Source organism: Mustela erminea, chromosome 19 (genome assembly GCF_009829155.1).
Source record: "Mustela erminea isolate mMusErm1 chromosome 19, mMusErm1.Pri, whole genome shotgun sequence".
Classification (NCBI taxonomy): Eukaryota; Metazoa; Chordata; class Mammalia; order Carnivora; family Mustelidae; genus Mustela; species Mustela erminea.
Genome location: NC_045632.1, coordinates 43,027,854 through 43,039,624, shown reverse-complemented (window position 1 = coordinate 43,039,624; position 11,771 = coordinate 43,027,854). Strand labels below are relative to the sequence as shown.

The following is an 11,771-nucleotide window of genomic DNA, read 5'->3' as shown; positions in this document are numbered from 1 at the left end:
TGGCACCAAGGGAAGAAGGCGGAACTGAAATCAGGCCCAGAGCTGGCTCCCTGAGGCTATGCCCCTTTCCGGCAATCTCTGGCCACCCCCATTGGCCAGGCTGTCCCTCCCACTGGCCTTAGGGCCCCTCCCACCCCCACTCCAGATAAGGCCAGCCCAGGACTGCTTCACTGGGCAATAGGCACTAGGGCTGGAATGGGGCCGCCGGGCTCCCCATGGCAGTGGGGGCTGCTGCTGCTGGGGCTGCTGCTCCCCCCTGCCACCCCTTTCTGGCTTTTCAATGTGCTGTTCCCCCCGCACACCACGCCCAAGGCTGAGCTCAATAACCACACACGGCCCGTCATCCTCGGTAAGCCCCCGTCAGGCCCCTGATGCACCAGGCCAGACCTCAGGGAGCCTGGGCCCCAGCCCCCCGGTAGCAGACCCTGCCAAGGCCCTTCTGCCCCTGCATTTGCCTCATACCTGCCTGTGTTTGAGGGTCCAAAGGCTTCTGCAAAGAAATGAACCCCTTCCCCCACCACACTGTTCTGCGCCTCTCAGCTATCTACCCCAGGCCAGTGGAGTTGGGGGCGGGTGAGCCTGAGGGCTTGGCCTGGGTATTACAAGCTGTGGTCAGCTATAGCCACTCAGCCCCCATCCCAGCAAAGACAAGATGCCCAACCCAGGAAATCAGAAGAGGCCCATCAAGGCCTGCCTCCTTCTCCTAGGCCCAGCCCCCACTCCCCCATACCTATTTGTTCTCACCTTGGACTTCGGCATTAATGGAGAGGCCAGGGTAGGTGTTTGCCTTTTGTAGACCGGGGCTAGTGGCCTTGGCCCCTGGACCTTCCACGCCTGAGGAGAACCTGGGCTCTAGGCTGCTGGGGGGTTGGGGTGGGGGTGTTAAAGGAAAGGATCAAGTCCTTAGTTCCTGGAGGTTGAGGGTGTGGGAGACGGAGGGGCGGAGCTGGTCACACAGCCTGATTGGGGGGGGGAGAAGGGAGGGGAGTGGGGAGAGGAGCACAGGGGAGGAATCCAAAGAATTCAGAATGAAGGCTAGTACCCACAGTGCCTGGCTGCCTGGGGAATCAGCTGGAAGCCAAGCTGGATAAACCAGATGTGGTGAACTGGATGTGCTACCGCAAGACAGAGGATTTCTTCACCATCTGGCTGGATCTCAATATGTTCCTACCCCTTGGGGTGGACTGCTGGATTGATAATACCAGGTACGTGCCCTCCCCTCTGCCGGCCCCCACGCTCAGCCCCTTGGCTGCTGGTGGGCTGAATGTCCCAACGCCCCCAGGGTTGTCTACAACCGCAGCTCTGGGCGCGTGTCCAATGCCCCTGGTGTACAGATCCGTGTCCCCGGCTTCGGGAAGACCTACTCTGTTGAGTACCTGGACAACAACAAGCTGGCAGGTGTGTTTACTGGGGAAAGGGTGGGCTGCGGCCATGGCCAGCCCACAGGAGCCGTGACCAGAGCCTCCAATGCCACTGCCTTCCCCACAGGTTACATGCACACGCTGGTGCAAAATCTGGTCAACAATGGGTATGTGCGGGATGAGACGGTACGCGCTGCCCCCTACGACTGGCGGCTGGAGCCCAGTGAGTGTCTCTGTAGACAGTGGGCTTGGGGCAGGTGGGCCCTGACCCCTCACTGCCCTGACCCCCCACCCCACTCCGCTGCAGGCCAGCAGGAGGAATACTACCGGAAGCTCGCCGGGCTGGTGGAGGAGATGCACGCTGCCTATGGGAAGCCTGTCTTCCTCATTGGTCACAGCCTTGGTTGCCTGCACTTGCTCTATTTCTTGCTGCGCCAGCCCCAGGCCTGGAAGGACCGCTTCATCGATGGATTCATCTCTCTTGGGGCTCCCTGGGGGGGCTCCATCAAGCCCATGCTGGTCTTGGCCTCAGGTGAGAGGGCCTCAGACCACCCGTGTTAATGAGGGGCCTGGGGTGAAGGGGGATGAAGCTGACCACGGGCCTGCCCTCACTCCTGCTTTTGCTCACATGGCCAGGCTGGGGGTGGGGGGTGTTATTTACCACTCCTGAGGCCTGGCCCCTGTCACTGGCCCCTTGAGAGCAGTAAGCCTGGCCTGGCCTGGTAGCTCCTGCCAGAAGTCTGTTTTGGTGATCTGGTGTTTCAGTGACAAAAGGAAAGTAAATGGAGAGGAAGAGAGGAAGTGAACCCCATCAATCTGACACATGGACCTAGGTCTGTTCCTTGTAGTCTCAGGGCCTGCCCACTCGGATTTCGGCAGGCTTCTGGTTCCAGGAGCCCGTTTTCCAGAGATCTGCTTACTGAGAACAGATCTGCCAAAGGCAGGGCCAGTCCCTGGAAGCCCCTCTGCCCTTCCCTGAGAACTGACACAGCTGTCACCTGTTGAGCACTGACTATATGCTGGGCACAGCCAGACTTGACCTTCCCTCCAGTAGCTCATTGATCTGCTGAGGAAAACACTCATCAGACTCCATCAATAAGGGCCAAACAGAGACTCAGTCTGATTTGATTCTTCAATAACATGGCTCTGACCCCGAGTAGCCTCAGTCCACAGCAGCCACCAGACACTTGGCTGAGGGAGAACCAACCTCTCATCTACACACATATATACCCATATTCCAGAAACCAACTTCTCCCTCCTTTTGGGGCTCTACAGCTCTGCCCCACGTGCCATCAGGGATTCTCATTTAATAAGCACACACTGAACACCCACTGAATGCTGGCATGCTCAGAGTTTGTGGCTTGGAGGCAGTGTTGGAATTGGGCAGGGACAAGACTGAGCGTCCAGCTGAAATGGGCTGGGAGGCAAGCTGTGGGCCGGAGGTAGCCAGGCTCCCTGACCCACCTGGCTTTGTGTTCACAGGTGACAACCAGGGCATCCCAATCATGTCCAGCATCAAGCTGAGAGAGGAACAGCGTATAACAACGACTTCCCCCTGGATGTTTCCCTCTAGCGAGGCATGGCCTGAAGACCATGTGTTCATTTCCACACCCAGAGTCAACTACACAGGCCATGACTTCCAGCGCTTCTTTGCAGACGTGCACTTTGAGGAAGGCTGGTACATGTGGCTCCAGTCACGTGACCTACTGGCAGGCCTCCCAGCACCTGGCGTGGAAGTATACTGTCTATATGGCGTGGGCCTGCCCACACCCCGCACCTACATCTTTGACCACGGCTTTCCCTACACAGACCCTGTAGGGATACTCTATGAAGATGGTGATGACACTGTGGCCACACGCAGCACTGAGCTGTGTGCCCGCTGGCAGAGCCGCCAGCCCCAGCCTGTGCACCTGCTGCCTCTGCACGGGACACAGCACCTCAACATGGTCTTCAGTAACCAGACTTTGGAGCACATCAATGCCATCCTACTGGGTACCTACCGACGTAGCACCCCTGTGCCCCCAGCTGCCAGCCCAGGGCCTCCGCCCCCCAAATAAAGACCTTCTTTTGCTCTCTGAGCTTTGACCTGTAACTTGTGGGTTCAGGAGGAGGCACTAGTGTCCACGCACCAGGCTTCGCTGAGCAACAGCCCTAGGCCTGGTGCTTTGTGGAAGGTAAGGGCAAGATGGACTTTGGAGAAGCGTGGTATTGAATTGGGAACCCTGAGATGTATAGCTTCCCACTCTCCTGGTTGAGCTGTTTATGTACATTGCCTCTGCTCTGGGATCAGGGGACTGGAGGAAGCTGCAGACATAGCTGTGCAATGGGGGCACCTAGAGGCAACGGTGCAGGGCAGAGAAGAAGTAAGCTGTCCCACCCACCCACTCCCCAAAGGGCAGGTGGATCCCACCTCTAGACAGGGCCTTTTTTTTTTTTTTTTTTAAAGATTTGTTTCTGAGAGGGGCGCCAGGGTGGCTCATTGGGTTAAGCCTCTGCCTTTGGCTCAGGTCATGATCTCAGGGTCCTCAGATCAAGTCCCGCATCAGGCTCTCTGCTCCACAGGGAGCCTGCTTCCTCCTCTCTCTCTCTCTGCCTGCCTTTCTGCCTACTTGTGATCTTTCTCTGTCAAATAAATAAAATCTTAAAAAAATATATTTGTTTGAGAGAGAGAGAGAGGCAAAGGAGTGGGATAGAATCTCAGAACCCCTCTGAGCATGGAGCCCCCGCAGGGTTCGACCCCACAAACCATGAAATCATGACCTGAACTAAAATCATGAGTCAGACACTCAACCGACTGAGCCACCACCCAGGTGCCTCCCTAGACAGGACCCTTTGAATGCTTAGTGGGTGACAGAAGTACATAAGTTTAGAATCTGGGGGAGAGACAGTGACTAATCAGATCATTTCTCTAATGAAGGTTTAATTAATGAAGCTAAGTGGTCTGCGAGAACAATTTAGGGAGCACCAAGGGCCTGAGTCTTGTGGGTCACGGAAGGCTTCCTAGAGGAGCTGGTGCCTATTCTGAGATCATATGGGGTGAGAAGGGAAATGTGGGCTACTATAAAGACTTGGCTTTGAGCCTAGGAGCAATATGCACTTGCTGAAGTGTTAACCAGGGGAAAACTGTAACCAGATTTGCAATCTAGGAAGAGTCCCTTCTCTGCAAGGTAAAGGGTAGCCTGGGGTGGGGGCTCAGGGGCAGGAAGCTTGGGGAAGCCAGAGAGGGCCGTGCAGTGTCCAGGAGAGAGAGGATGCTAGCTGAGACTAAAGCGGTAGTTAGGAGAAAAATGTGGACAGATGAAGGGTCATTTGGGAAGTCAAATAAGGCTTGTCCATGGGCAGAGCCCAGCATGCCTCCAGGCCACTAGATGGACGGCCCCACAGGACCCCTCTAGTGAGAGGGAAGACAGCACCTGAGATAGGGAAGCTGGAAGAATCAGTGTCAACATGGTGGAGGACTGAGCTTTGGTGTTTCAGGTTCCAGGTTTCAGGAAGGAGGCAAAGGCAACAAAAGAGCTGAGAGAAAGAGGATGCCAAAGGACAAAAGGCGGCCACGCTTGATGCTGCTGGGAGGCCAGTAAGAGAAACCTGGCCAGTGTGACACCTTAGTGCTGAAGGACTTGAGGTTAGAGTTGGGATATGGGCAGGCAAAGCTAGGGGCTCAGGGTGGAAGGGTGAGGAGCTGCTGAACAAGGGCCAGAGGCATTTGTCCCTCCGTTCAGAGGACTAGGAAGCAGGCTGGAAAACCAGGCAAGGACCTCTCCCCTTTGCCAAGCTGCCCAGGAGCAGTGGTGAAGGTGAAAGTGAAAGAGAAGATGAGGAAGGCACCAGCCAGGCTCTGAGGAAAAGGTGAAAGCGAAAGCGAGAAGGTCAGACCGGCTAGGAGGGTGCCTGACGGAGGACCTGGCTTTGGCCTTTTGCGCTCGTCGCCCATAGCCCTCCAACCCGCAGACCACCCTGCCCACCTAGAGATGCTGAAGCCAGAGTTAGAGCCCCGAAGGGGCTTCTCCTTCGAGAACTGCCAGAGGTGATGGGGGTGGTGGCTGGGGCGAGAGGAGGGACTTCTGGGAGTGGAAGCCCTAAGGCCTTTATTCGGGTGGGGGTGGAGAGGTGGCAGAGTGTGTTGGGCCAATTGGGTTCCCAGGCTCCCATCCCTAGAGATGAGGGAGTCTAGGACAGAGTTGGAGGATGTGAAGAGGCACCTCAACCTGGGCCACTCCACTCCGTTTCCAGAAATGCATCCTTAGAACGAATCCTCCCGGGCCTCCGGATCCCTCATCCACACAAGACCGGAACCACCATCGCGGGCCTTGTGTTCCAAGTGAGCAGGGGCGTGGGACTGGGGGGATCAGAAGGGTCTCCTGGGGGATCGGACAGGCACTGAGCCAGCAGACCCTCTCCCTCCCCAGGACGGGGTCATTCTGGGCGCGGACACGCGGGCCACTAGCGATTCGGTTGTGATGGACAAGAACTGCGAGAAGATCCACTTCATCGCCCCCAAAATCTAGTGAGAAATCCCCAACCCATTCCCCCAAAGAACCGCCCCCTCGTTCCCATCCCGGGTCCCCACAGGTCCTAGCCCCACCCACACCGATCCTCCCTTCCTTCTCAGCTGCTGTGGGGCTGGAGTAGCCGCGGACGCCGAAATGACGACGCGGCTGGCGGCGTCCAACATGGAGCTACACGCCCTGTCCACGGGCCGCGAGCCTCGCGTGGCCACAGTCACGCGCGTTCTGCGCCAGACGCTCTTCCGGTGCTGGGGGCGGGGGGGTGCTAAGATGATGACCCTGAGGAGTGACCGTGGTAGGAAGGGTGGGACGGGGAGGAGGTGGGACAGGACGAAGGGCGGGGTTGCGAGAGCCCCGGAGACCGGAAAAGGCTGACCTAAGAGGAGCCCGGCAACCGGAAGGAGCTATGTTAGGACCCGGGCGCCAGAGCGCAGGAACGGGCGGGGCTCGGGTCCCGGCCGGTGTCACAGAGGGGCGGGACCAGGAGCGCGGTGCTTGGAGCTGACCACGCCCACCCCTTGAAAAGGTACCGGGGCCACGTGGGCGCGTCGCTGATAGTGGGCGGAGTAGACTTCACCGGACCGCAGCTCTACAGCGTGCACCCCCACGGCTCTTACAGCCGTCTGCCCTTCGCAGCCCTGGGTGAGCTCTTCCTCCCCCTCCCCACGAATCCCAGCCGGGCGACCCTGGCCTCCTGTTCATCCGGCGACGCGAAGGCCACGACTGACCTCCGATGCCCCTCCTACTTGCAGGTTCCGGCCAGGATGCTGCTCTGGCGGTACTGGAGGATCGGTTCCAGGCGAACATGAAGGTGAGCAACACCTGTCCCCCACTACGCGTTCACCGATGGGAAGGGCACGTGGAAGCTAGGGTAACACAGAGGTATCCTGGCCTAGTCTAGAGGTCAGGGAAGGCTTCTTAGAGGAGGTGACGACTGAGTGGAGACTGAGGGGACAGTGGAGTCAGAGTGAAGTGCTATTCCAACAGTGCCAAAGTTTGGACCGCTTGGGGAAGTCAAAGCTCAGGACCCTTTGAAGCTGAGGGAGGAGGGAACGGGCAAGTGGGGTCTGGAGTCTGGATTTTGTTTGGGTTGGGATGAAAGTGGATGCCCTGTGTTGCTTCAGAGGTGTCTAAGGCCCAGAACGGAAAAAGCAATGAGCTGATAGACTGGGGACCAAGACCACATTGGTTGGGTAGACAGCACTGGAAGCAGAACCACAAGTGTAAGTGACTCAGAGGAGTTTGTGAAGTGGTGCACTGGGAACACAGCATCTCTAGAAAGGGAGGCAGAGACCAGGGCAAGGGAGCTTGGGGTGGATGGGAACAGGGAAACATAGAAGTCTGGATATGAGCAATTGCTAAATACTCTGGCTTTGAGATGAACAAAACCTCTAGGCTATAGCCTGAAAGAGTCCATCAGGCCTCACGCACACATTATCATCACAGCTGGAGGCCGCCCAGGAGCTGCTAGTGGAAGCCATCACTGCAGGGATCCTGGGTGACCTGGGCTCTGGAGGCAGTGTGGATGCATGTGTGATAATGGAGACCGGCGCCAAGCTTCTGAGAACATTAAGCTCACCCACAAAGCCCATAGAGAGGTGGGAGCATGGGAGATGGGGGACCACTAGGGAGGAGGGGCAGTAGCAGGGGAGATAGGGGGCTGCAAGAAGAGGACAGGCCACATGATGGGCCCAAGTTGAGAGCCCATCCCTTCCCTCTTGCAGGCCCAGCCAGTACCGCTTTGCCCCTGGGACCACAGCTGTCCTGTCCAGGACAGTGAAGCCACTGACCCTGGAACTGCTTGAGGAAACCGTGCAGGCCATGGAGGTAGAATGAAGTAGGATGATGCTTAGGGCTTGGAACGAAGAGAAATAAACCCAGGAAATACAAAAACACCTGAACGCTTGGTTGTGTTGTTCCTGGGTGGAGGGGGGGACAAGCAGCCATCCAGACACTGTGGCTCATGTACACCTGCAGGGGCCACTCCCTGCATCGTTCCAGGGCCTGGCCTTACAGGTGCCCTTTACCCATCGCCATAGGCATCTATTCCTCCAGAACTCCAGCCCTGGCAAGCACTGCAGCTCAAGGTGGAAGGCCCCTTCCTGACTCTCCAAACTATACAGTTCCCCCTACCACTCCAGTGCCTTGCTCTTGCCCTCTAGTCTACTGAGGACTGTTGTAAAACCCAGAAGGCCCCCCACACTGCCCCCTTTCCGTGGCTCATCAGTGTCCCACAGCAAAGCCCACACCTCTCAGTCAAGGAGACTGCATGGACTCCACTGAGTTAGCCCTTAAGGCTGATAGAGGAGCTGCTCCCAGACTCCTAGGGCAAGTTCTTACAGAACACTCCTCACCCCTGCAACACCTTTACCTGTGCAACCGCTCCCATGACCAGGCCCATCCTAAGGGCTTCTATTTGGACGTGCTGATCTGTGAAAGAGGCGGCAGGGGGCGGAGGTCTCCCGAGTTTGCTAGGCTGATGGATCACAGGGCTTATGCAGAGAGAGATGACATGACACATTTATCCAGCAGACCTTTGCTGAGTGCCCCCTGAGGGCCAGCCCAAAGGCTATGTGCTGGCAGGAGATCGTGCCCTCAGAGAGAACAGTTGACGCCACTGGAGCTTCGGAACTGTTAGAGTCTGCCAACCCCTGGGGAGGGTCTGCTCTGAGCTGGACATCCCTGGACCCCTGACTGTGTTCCCCCCCCCCAATATTTTATTATGAAGATTTTTAAACATAGAAGCTGAATTGCACTGAACACCTCTATACCCACAATCGACTTTACAGTTATTATTGTTATATTTGCTTGATCACACTTCCATCCCTCCATTCCTCTGTTCAACCATTAGCGTGTCTTTTTTTTTTTTTGCGCATCTTATTTTTTTGATGAGAGTCCAAAAAATGACACTACTTAGAGTCAGTTGGTGCCCCCCACACCTCTAGGAGCCCAGCCAACTTACCTATTGCAGCTTTGCACACGGGGCTGTCTTCTCTTCCTTAGTGCAGGCTCAGCCTAGAACTCGACAACAGCTGGGCTGTGGACACCAAGAACTTGCCCACAGGAACCCCAAGGCCTGGAAGCTGTCACCCTGGGACCCATAACCCCCATCCAGGGTCAGCCAGTCACCAAGTGCTCACACCTTACCCTCCTGTGTGCCAGGCCCCTACCAGGTGTCGTCTCCTCAATAGGAGTGTGGGCTTTGGAGCCAGGTGAAGGTTTGGGTCCAAACGTACTATGTGCTGATGGAAGAGTCACCATCTCTTTGGACAAACTGACTCCTGTTCCAAGTTGGGGAGAAATCACTGAGATGCTATGAGATTTGTGACCTGCCAGAACCCCTGTCCTGGCCGCATGGCCCTGGCCCTCCACAGCACAGCTGGCACAGCTGGACATTCCCTCCACCCATCAGGAACACCCCTGGGTGCTGAGCAGGCTTCTCTGAGTCTGGTGCCCTGACAGCCCTAAGAAACTTCGCTGATCCCAGCCACCATGTAGTCCACACAGACCTAACTTAACCACAAGTCCTTGCTATTTAACACTCAATGCTTGGGATGTTAGGTGGTTCAGGGAACCAATTAGAGACCAGGCTTTGGGGGGTGGACATGAGAGCCTCACACCTGGTCTCTGTCTGATAAAGTCCAGGCCTGAATCCAAGACCTTGACCTAGAGACCCTCCTCCTGACCAGAACATGGGAGGGGGCTGAGCCCACACACCTGGCTTGGCCTCAGGCCTGGGACTTTTGCCCAAGGACGAGGAGAACCATAAATGTAGGCCCAGCTCTCAACCTCATGCCTGCCACAATGTTGCTGCTCAGTCTGACCCTTAGCCTGGTCCTCGGCTCCTCCTGGGGTGAGTGAGCCTGGACTAGCCCTGATGACCAGCCCTAAAGCAACCAAGCTTCCAAAACCAGCCCCAGGCTTCCTGCCCAGGGGCTAGGGGAAGGGGCTGGGCTGGCTGGAAGGGAATTAGGTGGACAGAGTCGGTAAAGGAAAAAGGAAGTGCCAGGGTTGGGGTGGTGGGGGCAAGAGGTGGCCAGGGGCTGGTTTCACAAATGGGACAAGATTAGGCCAGAGCTAGGAGCCAGGGAGGGTTTAGGAAGCTGAGAAGTGAAGGTTGGACATGTAGTTTAGGGAGAAGCCTCTGGCTGTTGAGTCCTGGAGCAGGTGGCGAAGCCAGGGAGGAGACTATCCCAGGGGTCAGGGAGAAAAATGCCCTGAGTTGGAGGGTGAGAGTGAATCTGGGGAGCAATGGGAAGTAAGGGTGGAGAGAGGTTAGAGGACGGATAGAATCTGGAGGTGAATTAGACAGAGGTAAGGACATAGGTAACCAAGATACCTAGAGGTGCTCAGGGTGAGAAGGGGTAATGAGCCCTCTCAATTTGGACCTCTGAGGGCCAGAGCCTGGGGGCACCCAGGAGGAGGTGGGGAGAGCTGGGTGGGGGTGTGGGGGTGTGGGAAGCAGGTCCTCACCAGCCCAATGGCCAGGCTGCGGAGTTCCTGCTATCAAGCCAGTACTGAGCTCCAGCCAGAGGATTGTCAACGGGGAGAACGCAGTGCCAGGCTCCTGGCCCTGGCAGGTGTCCCTGCAGGTACATGGACCCCGGGGGTGGGGCAGGGTACCAGGTTCTTCATGCCTAGATGCAGCCTGAGCCCACCCCCACTTCTGACCCCTGACCCCAGGACAGAAGTGGCTTCCACTTCTGCGGAGGTTCCCTCATCAGCCAGTCCTGGGTGGTCACTGCTGCCCACTGCAATGTCAGGTGAGTACTCCCACTTTACCTGCCCCGGAGCCCACCTCTCCCCACCTCCTTCACCTGCATGCCCCTCTCTTGTCACTCTGCCCTCCCTGCGGCTGCCCAACCCCCTTCTCACTGCAGCCCTGGCCGCCACGTTGTTGTCCTGGGTGAGTACGACCGATCATCCGGTGCGGAGCCTTTGCAGGTTCTGTCCATCTCAAAGGTGAGTATCTAGGCTAAAGACATGGAAAGAAAGAGTGGCTGGGGGAGATGGGGGGCTCTGGGGATGAGGAATTCAGGGCAGGCCCTAGGCTAGCCTCCTCAGCAACCATCAACCATGGGGGGCCTATGCCCATGACCATCCTCCCTGGCTCCACAGGCCATCACACACCCTTCCTGGAACCCCAACACCCTCAACAATGACCTGACTCTACTGAAGCTCGCCGCCCCAGCCCAGTACACAAAACGCATCTCACCAGTCTGCGTGGCCTCCTCCAATGAGGCACTGCCTGCAGGCCTCAAGTGTGCCACCACTGGCTGGGGACGTCTCAGCGGCGTGGGTAGGAACTTGGGCCAAAGATCTGGGTGACAGGGCCAGGGTGGGAAGCAGTCATCCAGGGCCTCACCATTCCCTCTGGCCCCCAGGCAATACAACTCCAGCACGCCTGCAGCAGGTGGCCCTGCCCCTGGTCACCGTGAATCAATGCCGGCAGTACTGGGGCTCACGCATCACTGACTCCATGATCTGTGCGGGCGGCGCAGGGGCCTCCTCGTGCCAGGTGAGCATCAGCACCCTCTGCACTGCCCTGGGGCACCCCCTGACCCCCATGCTGACTGCTTTCCTCTCCCTCCTCAGGGAGACTCCGGAGGCCCTCTGGTCTGCCAGAAGGGGAACACATGGGTGCTTATTGGCGTCGTCTCCTGGGGCACCAGCAACTGCAATGTGCGCCAGCCTGCCATATACACTCGGGTTAGTAAGTTCAGCAACTGGATCAACCAGGTCGTAGCCTCCAACTGAGCCGGCCACAGGTCCTCTCCCCATCTCAATCCAATAAAGACCCCGTGCTCTGTCCTCTTGTGCCTTCCTGTCCTTTCAAGGGAAAGGAGGGCTTTTGGGAGTCCCTCTTCCCACTTGGGACTTTGACTTCTGGCATGGCAGGTGT

General features: G+C 57.3%; 3 protein-coding genes across 6 annotated transcripts; all 3 read left to right on the top strand.

Annotated features, from left to right (window-relative positions):
• The first annotated feature begins 88 nt into the window (after window positions 1-88).
• On the top strand, window positions 89-3,439 carry LCAT (lecithin-cholesterol acyltransferase). 2 transcript variants are annotated; one of them, XM_032326356.1, is made up of 6 exons: window positions 89-349; window positions 1,049-1,205; window positions 1,283-1,398; window positions 1,489-1,584; window positions 1,669-1,893; window positions 2,844-3,439. In XM_032326356.1, exons 1-6 carry the CDS (start codon window positions 196-198, stop codon window positions 3,416-3,418), a joined length of 1,323 nt encoding a protein of 440 aa, XP_032182247.1. In that variant the 5' UTR covers window positions 89-195; the 3' UTR covers window positions 3,419-3,439. The 2 variants fall into 2 exon arrangements, with proteins under 2 accessions (XP_032182247.1, XP_032182245.1); XM_032326354.1 differs by having other exon boundaries at window positions 1,283-1,584.
• A 1,764-nt stretch (window positions 3,440-5,203) lies between these two features.
• On the top strand, window positions 5,204-7,764 carry PSMB10 (proteasome 20S subunit beta 10). Of its 2 annotated transcripts, XM_032326360.1 has the most exons (8): window positions 5,207-5,388; window positions 5,595-5,682; window positions 5,771-5,868; window positions 5,974-6,114; window positions 6,396-6,511; window positions 6,622-6,680; window positions 7,316-7,467; window positions 7,594-7,764. In XM_032326360.1, the coding sequence occupies exons 1-8, from the start codon at window positions 5,333-5,335 to the stop codon at window positions 7,703-7,705; spliced, it is 822 nt and encodes a 273-aa protein (XP_032182251.1). In that variant the 5' UTR covers window positions 5,207-5,332; the 3' UTR covers window positions 7,706-7,764. The 2 variants fall into 2 exon arrangements, with proteins under 2 accessions (XP_032182252.1, XP_032182251.1); XM_032326361.1 differs by lacking the exon at window positions 7,316-7,467 and having other exon boundaries at window positions 5,204-5,388.
• Window positions 7,765-9,642: 1,878 nt separating this feature from the next.
• CTRL (chymotrypsin like) lies at window positions 9,643-11,680 on the top strand. Of its 2 annotated transcripts, XM_032326359.1 has the most exons (7): window positions 9,643-9,722; window positions 10,358-10,461; window positions 10,553-10,632; window positions 10,750-10,831; window positions 10,988-11,168; window positions 11,254-11,387; window positions 11,465-11,680. In XM_032326359.1, the coding sequence occupies exons 1-7, from the start codon at window positions 9,662-9,664 to the stop codon at window positions 11,624-11,626; spliced, it is 804 nt and encodes a 267-aa protein (XP_032182250.1). In that variant the 5' UTR covers window positions 9,643-9,661; the 3' UTR covers window positions 11,627-11,680. The 2 variants fall into 2 exon arrangements, with proteins under 2 accessions (XP_032182250.1, XP_032182249.1); XM_032326358.1 differs by having other exon boundaries at window positions 11,254-11,680.
• Window positions 11,681-11,771: the final 91 nt, after the last annotated feature.